Raw genomic sequence first — 19528 nt, 5'->3', positions numbered from 1 at the left:
ACTGCACCGCCCACAAACGCAGGGCTCTCCAGAGGGTGGTTCGGTCTGCACAGCGCATCATCTGGGGCAAACTACCTGCCCTCCAGGACACCTACAGCACCCAATGTCACAGGAAGGCCAAAAAGATAACCAAGGACAACAACCACCCAAGCCACTGCATGTTCACCCCTCCATCATCCAAAAGGCGAGGTCAGAACAGGTACATCGAAGCTGGAAGCGAGAGACTGAAAACAGCTTCTGTCTCAAGGCCATCAGACTGTTAAACAGCCATCACTAGCACAGAGAGGCTGCTGCCTATATACAGACTTGAAATCATTGGCCACTTTAATAAATGGAACACTAGCCACTTTAACAATGTTTACATATCTTGCATTACTCATCTTGTATGTAGAGACTGTATTCTATACTATCTTATTCATCTTGGCCTATGCCCCTCTGACATTGCTCAGCCATATATTTAGACATTCTTATTACATTCATTACTTAGGTTTTTGTTTCGGGAATTGTTAGATTTTACTTGTTAGATATTGCTGCACTGTCGGAACTAGAAGCACAAGCATTTCGCCACACTCGCATTAACATCTGCTAACCATGTGTATGTGACCAATAACATCTGCTAACCATGTGTATGTGACCAATAACATCTGCTAACCATGTGTATGTGACCAATAACATCTGCTAACCATGTGTATGTGACCAATAACATCTGCTAACCATGTGTATGTCACCAATAACATCTGCTAACCATGTGTATGTGACCAATAACATCTGCTAACCATGTGTATGTGACCAATAACATCTGCTAACCATGTGTATGTCACCAATAACATCTGCTAACCATGTGTATGTGACCAATAACATCTGCTAACCATGTGTATGTGACCAATAACATCTGCTAACCATGTGTATGTGACCAATAACATTTGATTTGATTTGACTGTCGGTAAGAAGAGGAAAACTGCTTGATGCACCACTAAACTTAGAAATGGTGTTTTCCTCAACAGTAAGGGGGTCGGGGGCCTAGGCCAGAGTCGCCTATGCAAGGGTTTCCCAAACTCGGTCCTGGGGCCCCGTCCGGGTGCACGTTTTGGTTTCTGCCCTAGCTCTACATAGCTGATTCAAATAACCCTCTCACCATCAAGCTTTGATTTATTTGAATTGGATGTGTAGTGCTAGGGCAAAAACCAATGCGTGCACCCAGAGGGGGCCCCAGGACCGAGTTTGGAAAACCCTTGCTTAGGCAACCGCCTATGTATCTTACAGTATGCCAAGGGCCGGCACTGCTTCAAGCAATGTAGGCATGTGTGTAAAACCCTTGAATTCATTGATATTAAAGTGTTCACCATTATTATACTCTGTGTTTGCAGGTAAGCCATGCATTTCTCATTTCAGGGCATTGATTTGGAAAAGAGGAATTCAAATGCAATGTAGGTGTTTCTTTCATTATTATGAATATTGTTCTTGTTTGATATTCATGGTATAATATTATGCAAAGATAAATTGTTTCATCTTAGATTTCATTGAACAAGGTCATGAGAGAATAATTCCCAGTGGGGTGTTGCCAGAGAGAGAGGTTTGATAGATTGATCGATTAGAAATCGGGTTATGGAAGAATTTAGCAAAACACTATCGAACCACATCAACTTGACCTACAGTACACAGATTAAATGTGATGTATATTCGACTGTATACACCTTATTATTGTGGTGAGTTTGGCTCAAGACCTGTGAAGACATTATATTTTAGTAGTAGATGGATTCATTCAAATAAGATGTGTGTGTGTGTGGGGGGGGGGGGGGGGGGGGGAGTGCAGTTAAATGTATTCAACCCCTATTTAAGAGTTGTTTCATAACGTTCAAAGTTACTTTTTTAGGTGTTAGGGCTTTTATATCATGTCACGCTTGACAGTACTACAGATAAGGACAATTTGATGGAGCTCAGATGTGCTTTGTTCTGAGGCAAGGGGTGGGTGTGGCAGGGGTTAAGGGGTTAAGGTGTTACATTTTCATCTGAGCAGGTCGGGGACAGTGTGAGGCAGCCAGGTGGCTCTGGGGAGCAGAGGAGACACCCTAGATCAATATTTCATCCTAACAGATCTTGATGGTGTGAGAGGGGTCAGCGGTGAAGAGGGGTCAGCGGTGAAGAGGGGTCAGCGGTGAAGACCGATGGGAACGTTCTAAAGTACCACTCATACTGGAGAAAATACAATCTGAGACAAGAAGCAGAAAGCCGAGGGATAGATAAGTGGAACGAGAGGCGCAACGGAGAAAAAGAGCAGAGAGAGAGGGGGAGAAAGAATGGGTTATAAGGAGAGAGGAGAAATAGAGGGAGAGATAGAATTGTACTTGTGCTTGCTCTGTGTTCGTCGAAAGTAGTCCATTCAGGTTCTCTCCCCTCTCTCTCTCTCTCTCCTCTCTCTCTCTCTCTCTCTCTCTCTCTCTCTCACTCTCTCGCTAACCACTTACATTTTAATCATTTAGCACTCTTAGTTAGCGTTACTGACAGTAAGTGCCTGCATCAAGGGGAACAACAGCATAAAACTTAAATCCTTTTATAGAATCCAAAACCCCTTAAAACCCCTTTTAAAAAGCAGCAATATCCACAGGAGCAATGTGCATAATGAACCCCCACTCCAGCCTTCAGTGTGGTATATTGAATAAGAAGCCCAATTGAAGAGCTCAATAGTGCTACTGCCCCTTTGCATAGTAATGATAAACACACACACACACAAGTACAGTACACACACAAATTCCACTGAGATCCACTAGACCTATTTTCCTCTATACATGGTGAAGAAACACACGTGAATCCCTTTCAGTTTGGGATGCTTCAACCCTAAGGAGGAGAGATAAACAAGTGCAACAATAGAAAGAAAACAGACTGTTCCCTGGGGCTTTTTGAGCCAAGTTAACACTTAGAAGAAGGTCAAATTGATCTGCAGTAACGGACTCATAATCCTATTAGAATATTAAATTGAATCAAGATTCTATGAGTTTCATTCTATTTACGGTCACTGTGAATTTTCCTATCCAGTAACTCACTCAAGTACACTATGGGGAAATTCTTCTCGTCTCTCTCTCTTCTCTCTCATTCTCCCACTCTCTCCTCCTGTTGCAAACAAATCCATATCACACCAAACATATTCACTTCTCACAGTATATGATTACAAAAAAGAACTCAAAGTTTAACAGTTGTACTAAGACGGGGGGAAATGGATTGATCTTTCTCTATCTCAGTCTTTCAGCATCTTCAGGGGATACATCCACTAGTAGTGCACTCAGTTCACAGCAGACACTCTGCTCTTCACCCCTCAGACATCATTGCTTCCTCTCTTCCCCTCTCAACTTCCTCTCATGTGAGGGTCTGCGTTTTTATTAACACCTGGGAAGCTTGTTGTTTCTCATTATAAGTTATGAGCGTCCCCCGCATTTGACTTGCAAATGTTTTGGTGTGGCAACAATCTATAGCGGCATGTCTGCTGATAACTAACTGACTGGCCTAGGCAGCGAGGTAATTGGGAAACGCATAGGAGGGAGGATTCATTTTGACAGGCCATTCATCCCACTTTAGTTAATGGTAAGCGTGCGTGGCGGCCGTGAATGGAACATTCAGACCACACGGTGGAGGCTAGCTCAGTGTGTTGACCAGTCATTCATTCATTCATTCATTCATTCTCTCTCTCTCTCTCTCTCTCTCTCTCTCTCTCTGTGTAACTGGGCAGCATTTGAGCTGCTGGCCACAATATTTTACTAAATGTATAAGAACACAAAATACTATAATTTTGATTATAATTGTGACACTTTGCAAAAAGGCTGATCTATGGATTCATTTGACCTCATGTTTTATGCAGTGATGTGTGGGCCTCGTATGGGCATATAGAAAATATCATGTTGATAAATTAACGAAAATAGTGCTCAGTGTTGTGTTTGTCCAGTTTATCACAGTTAGGAAGTGAAAGTCACCCACCCACACACAGCCACCGCGTCTCATCACTGTCTAGTCTTGTTGCATTATCTTCTGCTCTGAGTGAACCGGTCTCACGTCCGACGTGATGAACTGTATGACAGACAGGCTGCTGTCGGCTGTCAGATAATATCCATTAAACAGCCTGGTTATTTCTCTATCGTCAGGGGTGATGGTCCCCCGACATCTCCCCAACACATCAGCATGAATCACAGAGGACACATGAATGAAAGGAGACACTCGCTCGGACGGAGAGAATAAAATAGGGAAAACGACACGTCCATGGGCTTTGATAGCAGGCATGTGACTTAGCATAAAGATGTGTGTGTGGATGGGGAGATATCTCAATTGAAGCCGGCTCCCAGCAGGAGGTTCTCTGTGGAGTATGTGGCGCAGTGGGTGGCTGATGAGAGAGTGTGGTGGAGGAATAATGTGCTGCTAGGAATGCAGCTGTGCTGGCTAAGGCCCTGTTCACACTCAAGTGTGAACTGATTTACAACACATTTGTTTAAACGGTTGTGATACAACAGAGATAAACGGTTGTGATACAACCAAAATAATTACTCAAGCGCTGGGGAGAAACCGTAAAAAAAAAATAGCAGACAAACTCTACAACTCAGGTTGTATCACCATCGTGTCAAATACGTTGTACATCAGTTGTACAACCGGAGTGTGTACGGGGCCTTAGACCGCAGCTGAGTGGTGGAGGACTGTGTAATGGACAGATTTTATACAGTAGATCGAGAAGAGAGTTCTGTGAACGTTATGTGATGAGGCTATGTGAACATTTACTGAATATACACCGAAACACACCAAGGTTACTTGTGTGAGGTACTTCCCTAGTAACCTTGGTGTATTGTGTATTATTCTAAGTCTACATAGCCTAATATTAATTTGACACTGATTGTGATGGCATTTCTGACACTCAAGCCCAGTGCGTGTTTCAAGTCGAAGGTCATCCTTTTTCCGTGGCACAGATGTTTCTCACACTCAATACGTTTCCAGTCCTCCATATTAGCCTATTTCCCAGCAGGCTGTAGCTAATGTATCTGTACTGAAGCTTTCCCTGCCAGGGACCTGTGCCAGGTTCATGTGTCATCTTCTCTCCGAAACTTGGGTGAGATTTACAATGGAAGAATGTTGCATAACACACCTGTTTCTTCAATTCACCCACAGTTTTGCTCTAGTCACAAACTTCTGCAAACATTTTATGATTGCGTTAATCCAATTATGTTCTTGTAGAAAGTTCCCTTTTAATAGTATAGTTATAGACCTATAGATCTAGATCTATATACAGGTGGGATACTTAGCAATAAACCAATGCGTGCGTAACTGTGGAGCACAACCGGCAGGGTTGGCTTAAAATCAAAGATTGTTGACAACATCAAAACTATATTTCCTCTCCATATCTTTATTGAAAACATATTGTCACTTATTGTTACTCGTTGTACACTCAAATACATCGCTACAGTAGTTGGTTAGCTAGCAAGCAAATTTTTGCAGCTTCTTGTCATTGTTGTTAGCTATCTGACAGTCCAGAATCAAAACAACACACAGACATCTGCTGTGGACATTCATCGTTTTTGTGACATTGTCAGCTAACCCGTCTATGTACACTATCGTTCAAAAGTTTGGGGTCACTTAGAAATGTCCTTGTTTTTGAAAGAAAATGAATTTTTTTGTCCATTAAAATAACATCAAATTGATCAGAAATACAGTGTAGACATTGTTGATGTTGTAAATGACCATTGTAGCTGGAAACGTCTGATTTTGAATGGAATATCAACATAGGCGTACAGAGGCCCATTATCAGCAACCATCACTCTTGTGTTCTAATGACACGTTGTGCTAGCTAATCCAAGTTTATCATTTTAAAAGGCTAATTGATCATTAGAAAACCCTTTTGCAATTATGTTGAACACAGCTAAAAACCGTTGTGCTGATTAAAGAAGCAATAAAACTGGCCTTCTTTAGACTAGTTGAGTATCTAGAGCATCAGCATTTGTGGGTTCAATTACAGGCTCAAAATGGCCAGAAACAAAGAACTTTCTTCTGAAACTCGTCAGTCTATTCTTGTTCTGAGAAATGAAGGCTATTCCATGTGAGAAATTGCCAAGAAACTGAAGATCTGGTACAATCCTGTGTACTATTCCCTTCACTGAACAGCGCAAACTGGCTCTAACCAGAATAGAAAGAGGAGTGGGAGGCCCCGGTGCACAACTGAGCAAGAGGACAAGTACATTAGAGCGTCTAGTTTGAGAAACAGATGCCTCACAAGTCCTCAACTGGCAGCTTCATCAAATAGTACCTGCAAAACACCAGTCTCAACGTCAACAGTGAAGAGGTGACTCCGGGATGCTGGCCTTCTAGGCAGAGTTCCTCCGGCCAGTGTCTGTGTTTTTTTGCCCATCTTAATCTTTTATTTTTATTGGCCAGTCTGAGATATGGCTTTTTCTCTTCAACTCTGCCTAGACGGCCAGAATCCCAGAGTCGCCTTTTCACTGTTGACATTGAGACTGGTGTCTCAACGTCTAACCCCCGAAGAAGCTCTAAAGCAGGGCTCATCAACTATATTCAGCCGCAGGCCAATCTTTTCTTGAGCGGATGGTCAGGGGGGCGGGAACATAATTAATTTGTAGACAGCTAATTGGCCTCAAGAAGCCCAAACAGATATAATATTTGACTAGAACATAATCATTTTAAATCACTTGCTTTGTATGCGATCACATATATCTCTACTGTGCGTGGGAATACTTTGGAACAGATTCCCAAAATTAAAATCACTTGGAGCTGATGATTTGCTGGTGTTTTTACAGTCTTTTGTGTTCAGCAGTAGAAGAAAAGAAAAAATCCATTTAAAAATAAAAATCACCTGCCTGAGTTAGGGAACCCTGCTCTAAAGAAAATCATTTTCTCTTTCCACCACACCAAAGGATGTAAGGTGGTTGATTTAGAGGTCCGCTCTAACACTGTATCTCACTTAGATTCTATACTCTTCTCTCTCCCCCCAGATGGACCCAGTTCAGAAAGCTGTTATGCATCACACGTTTGGAGTTCATCCCTTGACGAAAAGAAGACACGTCTCGTGCAGCGTGTGCCAACTGAGATTCAACTCACAGGTGAGGGAGCTTCTGGAGATCACACGGGTCCAAATGCCCTCGATGAACCTGTGTTATGTTGAGTCGACTGAATAACAAAGCACGACGGTCCACTCCTACTTGTTCAACCCATATTTACAGGATCCCAGCAGATGTTGATGAGGTCATACTTCCAACAAAGTCTTGCTTGAAACATAAGACATAACGGGCTCATGGATCTTCAAAAGTATATGTCATTTGTTATTAAAGGGGACACATTACATCCTTATATAAGATGTCAGTTGTGAAATAGCAAACGATGTTGCTTGTCTCATATGGGGATGTGTCCTGAATAATATATCCAGCACAACATCTTTGCAATCTAGGGCAACTTTCTTACAAAGACGTTAAAGTTGGAGTAAGCAACTGTTATCTTGCAATACATGACAGCAGTTGTTGTTAATAATAAACAAAGTAGTTCTGAAGTAACCCTCATTACTAAAATGCATGGAATCTAACTGTTCAATTTCCTTGTTCTTACCATCAAATCACATTTTCCTACAATTGAAAACACATTTTTGAGCCAGGGGTAGTTAATTCAGTAGCATTACAAAATGGCATTGTCATACTTCATCCAATAAGGAAGCTAGCTATCTATTCAGGGCCCCAATGTGCTAGTGATTACTCAATGCGACGGTTAATATTTCTTCTACATTGAGTTCTAGCTCAGGATAATCATCATCCATCCCAGCCATCAATCACAACTCCTGAGCAAACAGATAAAGATGGTGTTTACCTATCAAATCTCCGTGGTGCCGAGATAGGGAGAAGAAATTTCAGTTTGATGTCACTTGGACATCAAAAATACTTTATCATCTTTGCAGATTGACTATATAGGAGTTTAAATTGGATGGAGAAACCTGGTGGACTTGGAGGTTGTTTGGGTGGTGGATGGTGCGTGTAGCTTAACTTAGTGAAGAACAGAATACCTGGACTTTTGAGTGGTGAAAAACAACTAAAATACATACAATATTATTTAATTAAAGGGGTCTTTCCATTGTACCATATTATTGGGATGTTCCCACCCAGTTGTCCTCTGCACTAAGTCAAAAGTGCCTCAATAAACTGACACAGCTCTCAAATGTCTTGGTCAAACAGTAAAACAATTTTTACCTTAAGAGTCATTCTTTAGAGGAGGATGTCTCCTCCCATTTCAACCTGAGGAGAGAACTACTGATGTTCTGATTGGTGACCAGTAAAACACAAGCCACAAACACTCACTACCACCAAACCAGTCTCACGCTGTGGAGAACTTCACACGGATTCTCTCCACCTCTTGTTTGGCTGTTGACAGACCATGTCAGTCTATAAAAAGGGCCTGAAGTATCTGCTTTTCTTCTTCTTCAACTTGCTGCCCTGGATCGATTGAATGCATCGTTATGAGTGTCTCCATCTACCAAAGTGAATAGCAGTATTGCAGATGAAGCAGTTCCAGCTCTAAACCTGAGTCATCATCATGGTGTTTGGCTTCATGGGTTAGTGTTGGAGCTGTTGTGACAAGGTAGGGGTGGTATACAGAAGATAACCCTATTTTGTAAAAGACCGAGTCCATATTATGGCAAGAACAGCTCAAATAAGCAAAAATAAACCACAGTCCATCATTACTTTAAGACATGAAGGTTAGTCAATCCTGAACATTTCAAGAACTTTAAACGTTTCTTGAAGTGCAGTCGCAAAAACCATCAAGCGCTATGATGAAACTAGCTCTCATGAGGACCACCACAGGAAAGGAAGACTCAGAGTTCCCTCTGCTGCAGATGATAAGTTCAATAGTTATCAGCCTCAGAAATTGCAGCCCAAATAAATGGTTCACAGAGTTCAAGTAACAGACACATCTCTAGCTGGGGCGGCAGGGTAGCCTGGTGGTTAGAGTGTTGGACTAGTAACCAAAAGGTTGCAAGTTCAAATCCCCAAGCTGACAAGGTACAAATCTGTCATTCTGCCACTGAACAGGCAGTTAACCTGTTAACACTGTTCCTAGGCTGTCATTGAAAATAAGAATTTGTTCTTAACTGACTTGCCAAGTTAAATAAAGGTAAAACATTTTTTTTTAAATGTTCAGAGGAAACTGTGCGAATCAGACCTTCATGGTCAAATTGCTACAAAGAAATCACTACTAAAGGACACCAATAAGAAGAAGAGACTTGCTTGGGCCAAGAAACACAAGTAATGGACATTTGACCATTCCTTTGGTCTGATGAGTCCAAATTTGAGATTTTTGGTTCCAGTTTTGATGTCTTTACTATTATTCTACAATGTAGAAAATAGTAAAAACAAAGAAAAACCCTTGAATGAGTAGGTGTGTCCAAACTTATGTCTGGAACTGTATATATAGAAATAATTCCAATGCAAGTCATTGGAGAGTGAGGCCTGCTACAGCATTCTCATTCTTTCTCTCCCTCTCTCACAAGCACACATAACTCTGTTATACCTTTGTTTGGACTTCTTTGTCCAGATTGGAATCTTTTTCCTTACACATGGTTTTATTGATCTAATTACACCGCCAGCAAGATATTTCCATACAGCCACCCATATACAGTAACATAGTGACTATAACCCAACCAAAAAATGTCAATTTTTGTATATTTTAAGCATGATTTAAAGAATGCACAGAACATTAAATACCACGTGGGAATGAATTTGTATTTTCTGTGCGTTAATTGACTGACTAAATGGCTATTTGCCAGTCATTTTCCATAAGATGTCTTTCTCACTTATAGACCATCCAAAAACGAATTACCTCCTTCCCCACCTTAATCAGGTCTGTGTCAAACCGCAAGTATCATCATTAAGGCAATTTTTCAACATCATTGCTCTAATGAAAGATGAATTATGGTCTTGATTGCACTAAACACTCATCCATATCACTTGTGTCTTCTGGCAAAAAAAATCTACTGATGGCTTGGATACCTGGAGTATGATATAAGAAGCAATATATTGGAGTAAAGATAACATAGACATTAACCAGATTTCCATCCGACCTTTTTATGCGTGTAAAGGACATGTCGAATTAAACATGTCATGACAGGCCTGATGGAAACAGCACATTTTGTCGGTAAACTTTCCAAATGTCAAACGACAAAGTGGGATATTTTTGTTTCTGCAAAATATATAATGCGGTGGAAATGCATTTATGTGCACATATTGATAGAATAATCATCATATCGAAGTAAATGTTAAATCACGCGATGATATTGTGTGTTCTTTCCACTACGACTCGTTACAGCAGGCTGTATATTAGGCTACAGATGAAATAAGTGATGATGAACTTTACAGGGTGGTAAAAGTGCAAGTTGATGAGCTTGATGCTCCTTTCCAATAAATATCTAGCGTCTTATTCTGATGGCATGATAATCGATGCTTGGCTGCCGTTTGAAAAACAAAAATAATCTTGCTCTCATCGTGTAGGTAGCCTACCCGCACCGCACGTGCCAAGACCAAAGATTCGCTATAAAACGCAACATTTATTCTGACAAAACGATCACTTGAGTTGAAAATGCGATGGAAATCCATTTAATTTATATATTTACTGGAATAGTATAACAAAGTATGTTTATATGTACAACGTCATCGTGCATAGATCTTTGGTGGCAAAATATCTTAATTCAGATTTTAGAATTATTCGCATGAAAATCTGTTGCCAACTGGATGGAAAACTAGCTAGTGCCATGCTTGGCTTTTTTTGGGTTCCTTGGAGCAGAGGATTAGTATTGTATGCATTTTCCAATGCCAATAATTGTCTATGACCTCCACAGACTAAATCAATTTATGTTGAGTGCAGAGAAAAGGAGTTTTATCTGGAAATTTCCATTTTGTTGATTTGCTCTAATTGGCATGGAGAAAACTCATTTTCTCCTAAAAATTGCAAACAGCAAGTAAGAATTCTTTGTCTCAATGGTTTTGATTGAAACTTCCCTCGTAGCCCATACAGACGCTAACAATGCCCTACTGGGGATGCGGTTGGCACAAAAGGCAATACCATTTTTCCTAATACCTTCCTTTCCTGCCACGGGCAAAGTCAGCCAGGAAGTATGTGCATGTGATCCAGTCCACGAGTCCGGGTAAATCCGTTGTGACGGTGAATCTTGGACAAATCGTGTCTGGACTCTAAATTCAAACAGCTACATAAATAATACATCAGACTATCACAGATTCACCCATCACATGGCCATTGATACTATACTGAGATGTAAGATAAAGGAAAAAAAATCACATAACAGGCAAAGGAGCATGGATAACATTGTAAATATAATTGGACTAAACTCTGCAGCGCATGGTCTTTGTTATTGTCATGGATGTTCTTTTGATGCTGAACCCCTTTAAAGTTTGTGTTTAATCAGCACTATAAAAGGCAATGCTTTGTGATGCCTGCTCACTGTGTTGTATATTTCATGGGTCACTGATTTGAGTTCGTTTTTGGTCATAATTTGGCCTGGTTTAAATTGAGCCTGCTATTTGTTCTTCTCACAGAGCCAAGCCGTAGCCCACTACAAAGGAACAAAACATGCCAAGAAGCTGAAATCTCTGGAAGCTACCAAATGTAAGCTCAAAGGTACAGTGGTCACCAAGGAAACCACCAACCAGGAAGTCCCTAAGAGCATCAACCCTCCAGCAATGTGCTACAGCACTGGCAGGAAAGGTTGGTAATTTCCCTTTACTTTCCTTCCGTATCCTCTGTTTTTACCAATCCCCATCCACTCTCTCTGTGTGTCACTCTTCTTTGTCACATCCATCCAACAAATTTCAAAAGGTGCCGAGTCTCCCGAAATACCTGACCAGGTCCCTTTCGTGTAAAGGTTGCAAAAGCAAACTGTGGGAGTACAGAAACGGTGTGCTGATAGTTCCCTTTCTCCACATCCATTTGTTTTCACCTGGAAAACATTACTGTAAATGTTGTATACAGTGGGGAGAACATGTATTTGATACACTGCCGATTTTGCAGATTTTCCTACTTACAAAGCATGTAGAGGTCTGTAATTTTTATCATAGGTACACTCCAACTGTGAGAGACGGAATCTAAAAAATAAAAAAAAATCCAGAAAATCACATTGTATGATTTTTAAGTCATTAATTTGATTTTATTGCATGACATAAGTATTTGATACATCAGAAAAGCAGAACTTAATATTTGGTACAGAAACCTTTGTTTGCAATTTTGTTTGCAATTACAGAGATCATACGTTTCCTATAGTTCTTGACCAGATTTGCACACACTGCAGCAGGGATTTTGTCCCACTCCTCCAAACAGACCTTCTCCAGATCCTTCAGGTTTCGGGGCTGTCGCTGGGCAATACGGACTTTCAGCTCCCTCCAAAGATTTTATATTGGGTTCAGGTCTGGAGACTGGCTAGGCCACTCCAGGACCTTGCGATGCTTCTTACGGAGCCACTACTTAGTTTTCCTGGCTGTGTGTTTCAGGTCGTTGTCATGCTGGAAGAACCAGCCACGACCCATCTTCAATGCTCTTACTGAGGGAAGGAGGTTGTTGGCCAAGATCTCGCGATACATGCCCCCATCCATCCTCCCCTCAATACGGTGCAGTCGTCCTGTCCCTTTTGCAGAAAAGCATCCCCAAAGAATTCCAATTCCATTCCATTCCTCCTCTGGATCATCCAGATGGTCATTGGCAAACTTCAGACGGGCCTGGACATGCGCTAGCTTGAGCAGGAGGACCTTGCGTGCGCTGCAGGATTTTAATCCATGACGGCGTAGTGTGTTACTAATGGTTTTCTTTGAGACTGTGGTCCCAGCTCTATGTCAGGTCATTGACCAGATCCTGCCGTGTAGTTCTGGGCTGATCCCTCACCTTCCTCATGATCATTGATGCCCCACGAGGTGAGATCTTGCATGGAGCCCCAGACCGAGGGTGATTGACCGTCATCTTGAACTTCTTCCATTTTCTGATAATTGCACCAACAGTTGTTGCCTTCTCACCAAGCTGCTTGCCTATTGTCCTGTAGTCCATCCCAGCCTTCTGCAGGTCTTCAATTTTATCCCTGATGTCCTTACACTGCTCTCTGGTCTTGGCCATTGTGGAGAGGTTGGAGTCTGTTTGATTGAGTGCGTGGACAGGTGTCTTTTATACAGGTAACGAGTTCAAACAGGTGCCGTTAATACAGGTAATGAGTGGAGAACAGGTGGGCTTTTTAAAGAAAAACTAACAGGTCTGTGAGAGCCGGAATTCTTACTGGTTGGTAGGTGATCAAATAGTTATGTCATGCAATAAAATGCAAATGAATGACTTAAAAATCATACAATGTGATTTTCTGGATTTTTGTTTTAGATTCCGTCTCTCACAGTTGAAGTGTACCTATGATAAAAATTACAAACCTCTACATACTTTGTAAGTAGGAAACACTGCAAAATCGGCAGTGGATCAAATACTTGTTCTCCCCACTGTATCTGATCATGGTGTCAAACTAGAGGAAGTTGGGAGCAGGAGGAAGTAGATACAGGAGACGTCGTAATGATGTACATTTACTACAGGAGACAGGCACCAGGACCAGATAAGCTTGACTCTCCTTTATCTTTCTAAAATGTAGTCAGTGGAGGCCCGGAGGCTGACCTCTGTCAATTCCATTAGTCTTACAGCTAAACCCATAGGACCTGGAGAACCAGAGTGCTCTCTGGGTTACCTCTGTCCACTACTAAAGTCTTCCTGTATCCATCTTTAATTGCCTCATAAAATGGCACCAATGAAACCTTGGACCATGGCTTTCCAGGATTAGGTCTGAGTGCCTCAGTCTAGGGCCTACAATCCAATGTTCCATGAGTAAGCGATTTTAAACCAGGAGCACATTTCTGGAGCACATACAGGCATCCATAATTGAGCTCAGGTTCTGCGATCCCTGTTCTCACTCTGAAGGCACTGCATTGTGAACCATCTGGTCCCACATGCTCACACCTGCAGAATAGGATCATTCACAATTTACAGAGAGAGTATCAACATATTTCAAAAGTCATAAGTTATTTATTCCAATGGGATAATGAATTTGTCCCCAAATTCTAGTCACTTTAACCCTACCTACATATACAAATTACCTTGACTAACCTGTACCCCTGCACATTGACTCGGTACCGGTACCCCCAGTATATAGCCTTGTTATTGTTATTTTATTGTGTTACTTTTTATTATTTTTTACTTTTGTTTATTTGGTAAATATTTTCTTAACTCTTTCTTGAACGCATTGTTGGTTAATGCTCGTAAGTAAGCATTTCACGGTCGACACCTGTTGTATAAAGTTTGATTTGAGTTGGGGAGGTAGAGTATACCAGGTAACTTTTTAATATAACTTTTGCTCCCCAAATGGGGGATTTCGTCAATGTATGTTTTGGTCCTCCTCATGTTAGTTTAATTGAAACCCCCTCTAACGAGAGCTGATGTCACACTTCAGTCTGGTACAAACCTAAGGAATTCCAAAACAAGCTTTTGTTTATTCATCCGGTAGGTCTTTGAGTATATATGCATATGTTAGAGAAATGCAGTCCAGAGCACACTCGTAGGTGTGTCTCAAGAACAAGCCCACGTCTCACTATGTGGAAAATATTGTTTGCAAAATAATGTTTAAAAATAAGACCCTGAAAGGCCTCAAAGACAAACCATTAAACACTGTATTGGGAAAAGGAACAAATAGCCATAAATCATTTTCATCACTGACCTCCCAAAACACAACAAGCAGTTTTCTCCTCCACCTCACTATCGTGTCTACAAAGCGTGGGAGCGTCAGTTTGTCAAAAGTGGTGTTGGGTAATGAATATTAATGGACTCAGATGTCAGGGAAATTAATTGGCGAGGCGGGTAAACGCCACATTATCTTTGGGGCTGAAGTATTTAGTGGTATATCAGTGCCCATGTGCTCCTCTAATGAAAAGCGGAGGTCAGGGAAGAGAAATGGCTACTGAGAGCAGATATGAGGAATGGGGAGAAGAACTGCAGTCTCTTTTGATTGTGGGCACTTCTGCCAAATAGCCATTATAACACACATTCTGTGTACATGTGAGTTCATGTATTTTCTGTATGCATTTTGAGGATGTGTGCGTGCGTTTGTGTGTTTTAAACTTGTGAACTTGTGTGTGGCTTCGAATGGACAGCCGGCCACAGTGAGATTGCATAGATTAGCCAATGGCTTAGCCACTGCTTGTCAAGATGTGTGTCTGTGTGTGTGTCTGCGTGTGTGTCTGTGTGCGTGTGTGCGCATGCACGTGGCTAAGAAAGAGAAGAGTTGCCCATAACGTAGTCGCCATCTCTCAGTTCCAGTCCAGTGCCTGAGGAAATGTACCCTGATATTAGCTATTAAAGAGCAGATTGTCAGGGGAGCTATGCCTCATGTACTGACAGCAGCTGCACAATAGAACAGGCATGGGGCATGGGGGCGTGCTTAGGCTTGTTCAGCCATCAGTTAACCACTAAAGCTCCCCATGCACGTCTCCTAACCAACAAGGAATTCAAAGATCCAAATCTGTACGCACTGGGTTGGAAAAAGCCCTTAAACACAGACATGCATCACAAAGTGGCAAAGCTGATGACTCTGTGCATTAAACCTGCTTTTCACTTGCGTGGAACTAGGATTTCCTGTAAATGCCCTCATTTGTGAGAAGTTCTGAGGAGGTTTGAAGCTGTAGAAACTTTCCAAAAGGATTTTGTCTGGAGAATAAATTCCAATGAGGAAGGAGGGGCTGAATGAGTCAACGTAAGTTCTATGACCCCTGCTGTGAAATATCTCAAAGATAACTTTGCTCTGTTATCCAAATGATAATCACGACCATTATAAATACACTTCTGTATCAAAGCTACTTTATCAAGATCCTAATCACAGTTGATTCAAAACTGCCTATGTAGTTGGCCTGAAATTCAAAATGAAGAAAGGAAGGAATGCCTCACAACTGCAGGGCCTTGAGGGGTTTCTGTCCTTTAAGTCATGGTGGCATATAATGGGGCCCAATCATTTTAATTAAAGAGCTTAATCCAGCATCATTGAGAAAGGTAATCAGATCTCAGGGGGAGCTCAGTGATTGTCTGGAAGCCTAACGAGAGTGGAAGGATTTGAGAAGAGCATTTCTGCTCTATCGCCAAAGGAAATCTCTTGGGAAAACTGAGAGCTATAGAGGTATAGAAACAGGCAACGTGGGCCTCCCGAATGGCGCACCGGTCTAAGGCACTTGGCTCATCGCTCCCTAGCGACTCCTTGTGGTGGGGCCGAGTGCCTGCAGGCTGACGCCGGTCACCAGTTGAGCGGTGTTTCCTCCGACACATTGGTGCGGCTGGCTTCCGGGTTAAGCTGGCGGGTGTTAATAAATCCTCTCTGGTACTCTCTGATACACCTCGACAACAGCCAGTGAAATTGCAGGGTGACAAAATCAAAACAACAGAAATCCCATAATTAAAATTCCTCAAACATACAAGTATTATACACCATTTTAAAGATAAACTTCTTGTAAATCCAACCACAGTGTCCGATTTCAAAAAGGCTTTACTGCGAAAGCACACCATGCGCCTAGCCACAGAAAACCATACAGACATTTTCCAACCAAGGAGAGGTGTCACAAAAGTCAGAAATAGTGTTAAAATTAATCACTTACCTTTGATGATCTTCATCTGATGGCACTCCCAGGTATCCATGTTAGACAACAAATGTTTGTTTTGTTCGATGTTCATCTTTATGTCCAAATACCTCCTTTTTGTTTGCGTGTTTAGTCCAGTAATCCTATCGCACAAGGCGAGGGTACTAAGTCCAGAAAAGTTCCATTACAGTTTGTAGAAACATGTCAAATGATGTATAGAATCAATCTTTAGGATGTTTTTATCATAGATCTTCAATAATATTCCAACCAGACATTTCCTTTGTCATTAGAAATGAAAGGGAACGGAGCTCGTGCTCACGGCCGCGCACGTGACTAAACTAAAGGCTTTCAGCCTGACCACTGCTCGCTCCCCTTTCACAATAGAAGCCTGAAACAACATTCTAAAGACTGTTGACATCTAGTGGAAGCCTTAGGAAGTGCAATCTGACCCCATAGACACAGTATATTGGATTCGCAATCACTTGAAAAACTACAAACCTCAGATTTCCCACTTCCTGGTTGGATTTTTCTCAGGTTTTCGCCTGCCATAGGACTTCTGTTATACTCACAGACATCATTCAAACAGTTTTAGAAACTTCAGAGTGTTTTCCATCCAAATCTACTAATAATATGCATATCCTAGCCTCTGGGCCTGAGTAGCAGGCAGCTTACTCTGGGCATGCTTTTCATCCGGACGTGAAAATACTGCCCCCTACACCAAATAAGTTTTAACTCTACCTTCGCCTGACTCTACCGTTGCCTCTCGCAAGCCCATTGGGGAGTTGCAGCGATGGGACAAGAACAAAATTGGGGAGAAAAGGGGGGTAAAAAAGAAACAGACAACAAAAAGGACGGGAAGCTCTCAGAGGGTCATGATAGCTGTCTCTTTTTCCCAATCAAATTCCCTCTTTCTTTGTGGCATCCTCTCTCTCTCTCTCTCTCTCTCTCTCTCTCTCTCTCTCTCTCTCTAATTGTGTCCCTCTCTTTTGATTTGATTTCTTCTCTTACCCCTTTCCTTCTGGGGCCCCTGCACTTCCTCATCTTTCTTTCACTTACTGTATTTTTCATTCCCTCTTTCTCTCTCACTGTTACATTCCTCTCCCTGCTCTCTTTCCCTCTCCAATCTATCTTTCTCGTTCCATCTCCTTACTCCTTTCCTTATTTACTCTATTACCCCTTATGTCCCCTTCTCTCTCTCTCTCTCTCTCTCTCCCTCACTACCCCCCCTCTCTTAGCCCATAACTGTCAGTCCCCACCCGCTGCCTCTCTAGATTGATCACAGTCATTACCTTCATTAATGAGAGGTGATTGAGTTCTTAACAGAGCCAGTTAGGTCACAGCGAGTGGGGATATGGATTACTGGAGCCTTCCCAGAGTAGAGGGCGTTTTAGGCCAGCCAAAGTACACTATAATCACCTGCTCGCGAAAGGCAAATGGCTCTTTAATGGCATTATGGAAGATGAGTGCACTGCAATGCAAGAACAGACACATGTATGTGCCTACATTGCTTTTGGAACAGGTCACCCTTGATTGAAATAGAGGTGGGTCACTGAAATGGGATTTCCTGTTTAAAAGATGAAGCAATGAAGAGACACATCCATGCTTGTGTGTGAACAGTACACAACCACACACATACTGTATATACTCACCACAAAAACACAGTGTACATAAAGAGAGTACATACTCAAAAGCACATGTATAGAGACACGCATGTGCGCATGCAAGCACAATACATGTATGGTGACAGACAAACTACAAAAACACATTTAACCCTGCTTTTCAAGGACAAATCAAATCATTATCTTGTGCTGAAAACCTGCCCACAGAAGGAGGTCGGTTGACAGCTCTTGGTCTCTAGTGACTTGGCTTTGATTGAGGGATTGGCATAGTGTGACTGCGGGGTGTTTTGATACCTGGCACTCAAAAGAAGGCTGGGAGTAGCTGGATAATAATTGCAGGGGGGTAATGGGGCACTGTTAATGTTTTGCTCTTAGCATAAATAGTATTCATCAGAGACAAGGTGAGGCCCACCATCAATTGCCGTCCAATTAAGGATTCACTCAAATGCTAATTATGGTGGCTTTATGCGATATAACAGAAATATCAAGTATCAAAGGTGTCAACTAGAGTTAATGGTGAATACTGTAATTTGGATATTGTAGAGTATTATAAATGAAATGAATTCACTATTGATTCGCTCTCTTGGCTGGCGATCTTCACTCTGTGTCATTGCAGTAGAGAGAACTGAGAGGAATTGACATCGATCAGGGGATGCTGCCAAGACTAACATTTTATTTTGGTAAATGAGGAGCCAGTTCACAGTATTTTTTATACCGACTTGTGTTGTTTCTCTCATCAGATCTTATTGATCCATAGATGACTTTGATCTCCATACATGAGACAATTATTTTTGGTGCAGTAGTCGTCTTGTAACAGGTTATTTCAGCAGGGAAGGTCAATTAACATATCTATCGCCCTCTGCAGATGGCTTTCCAGGTGCATCGCCACTCCCACTATCTCCTGTGCTCACACTGGCTCCAACCCTGGGATCCCTGACATCAACCCTGGCACCCATGACATCAATGTTACCACCCCTGGTACCTACGCTGGCATCGAGTCCCAATTCATCCACAGGGACAGAGACTACCTCAGCTACAGGATGGGATGACAGGGCCTCGCCCAAATCCAGCTCACCTTTAGAACCAGACATGGAGGTGGAGCAAGAGGCTGAGACAGACCCGGAGACAGAGGAAGAGAAAGCCAGGCGTCTGCTCTACTGCTCGCTCTGCAAGATGGCCGTCAACTCGGCATCCCAACTGGAGGCTCATAACAGCGGTGAGAGGCTCAATCACTAACCCTGAATAGTA

At 42.1% G+C, this 19528-nt stretch overlaps 1 protein-coding gene across 2 annotated transcripts in view; it reads left to right on the top strand.

Annotated features, from left to right (window-relative positions):
* The window catches only part of LOC110488012 (zinc finger protein 385D), a 41191-nt gene that overhangs the window by 17621 nt on the left and 4042 nt on the right, over positions 1-19528 (top strand). For both annotated transcript variants that reach the window (XM_036946595.1, XM_021559966.2), the window contains exons 3-5: positions 6975-7082; positions 11571-11739; positions 19146-19496. In XM_036946595.1, the coding sequence (XP_036802490.1) occupies positions 6975-7082; positions 11571-11739; positions 19146-19496 (628 nt within the window). The remainder of the gene's footprint in view (positions 1-6974; positions 7083-11570; positions 11740-19145; positions 19497-19528) is intronic.

This window comes from Oncorhynchus mykiss, chromosome 2 (genome assembly GCF_013265735.2).
Source record: "Oncorhynchus mykiss isolate Arlee chromosome 2, USDA_OmykA_1.1, whole genome shotgun sequence".
NCBI lineage: Eukaryota > Metazoa > Chordata > Actinopteri > Salmoniformes > Salmonidae > Oncorhynchus > Oncorhynchus mykiss.
Note: the sequence above shows the minus strand (reverse complement) of the source record. Positions and strands in the feature narration are given on the sequence as shown.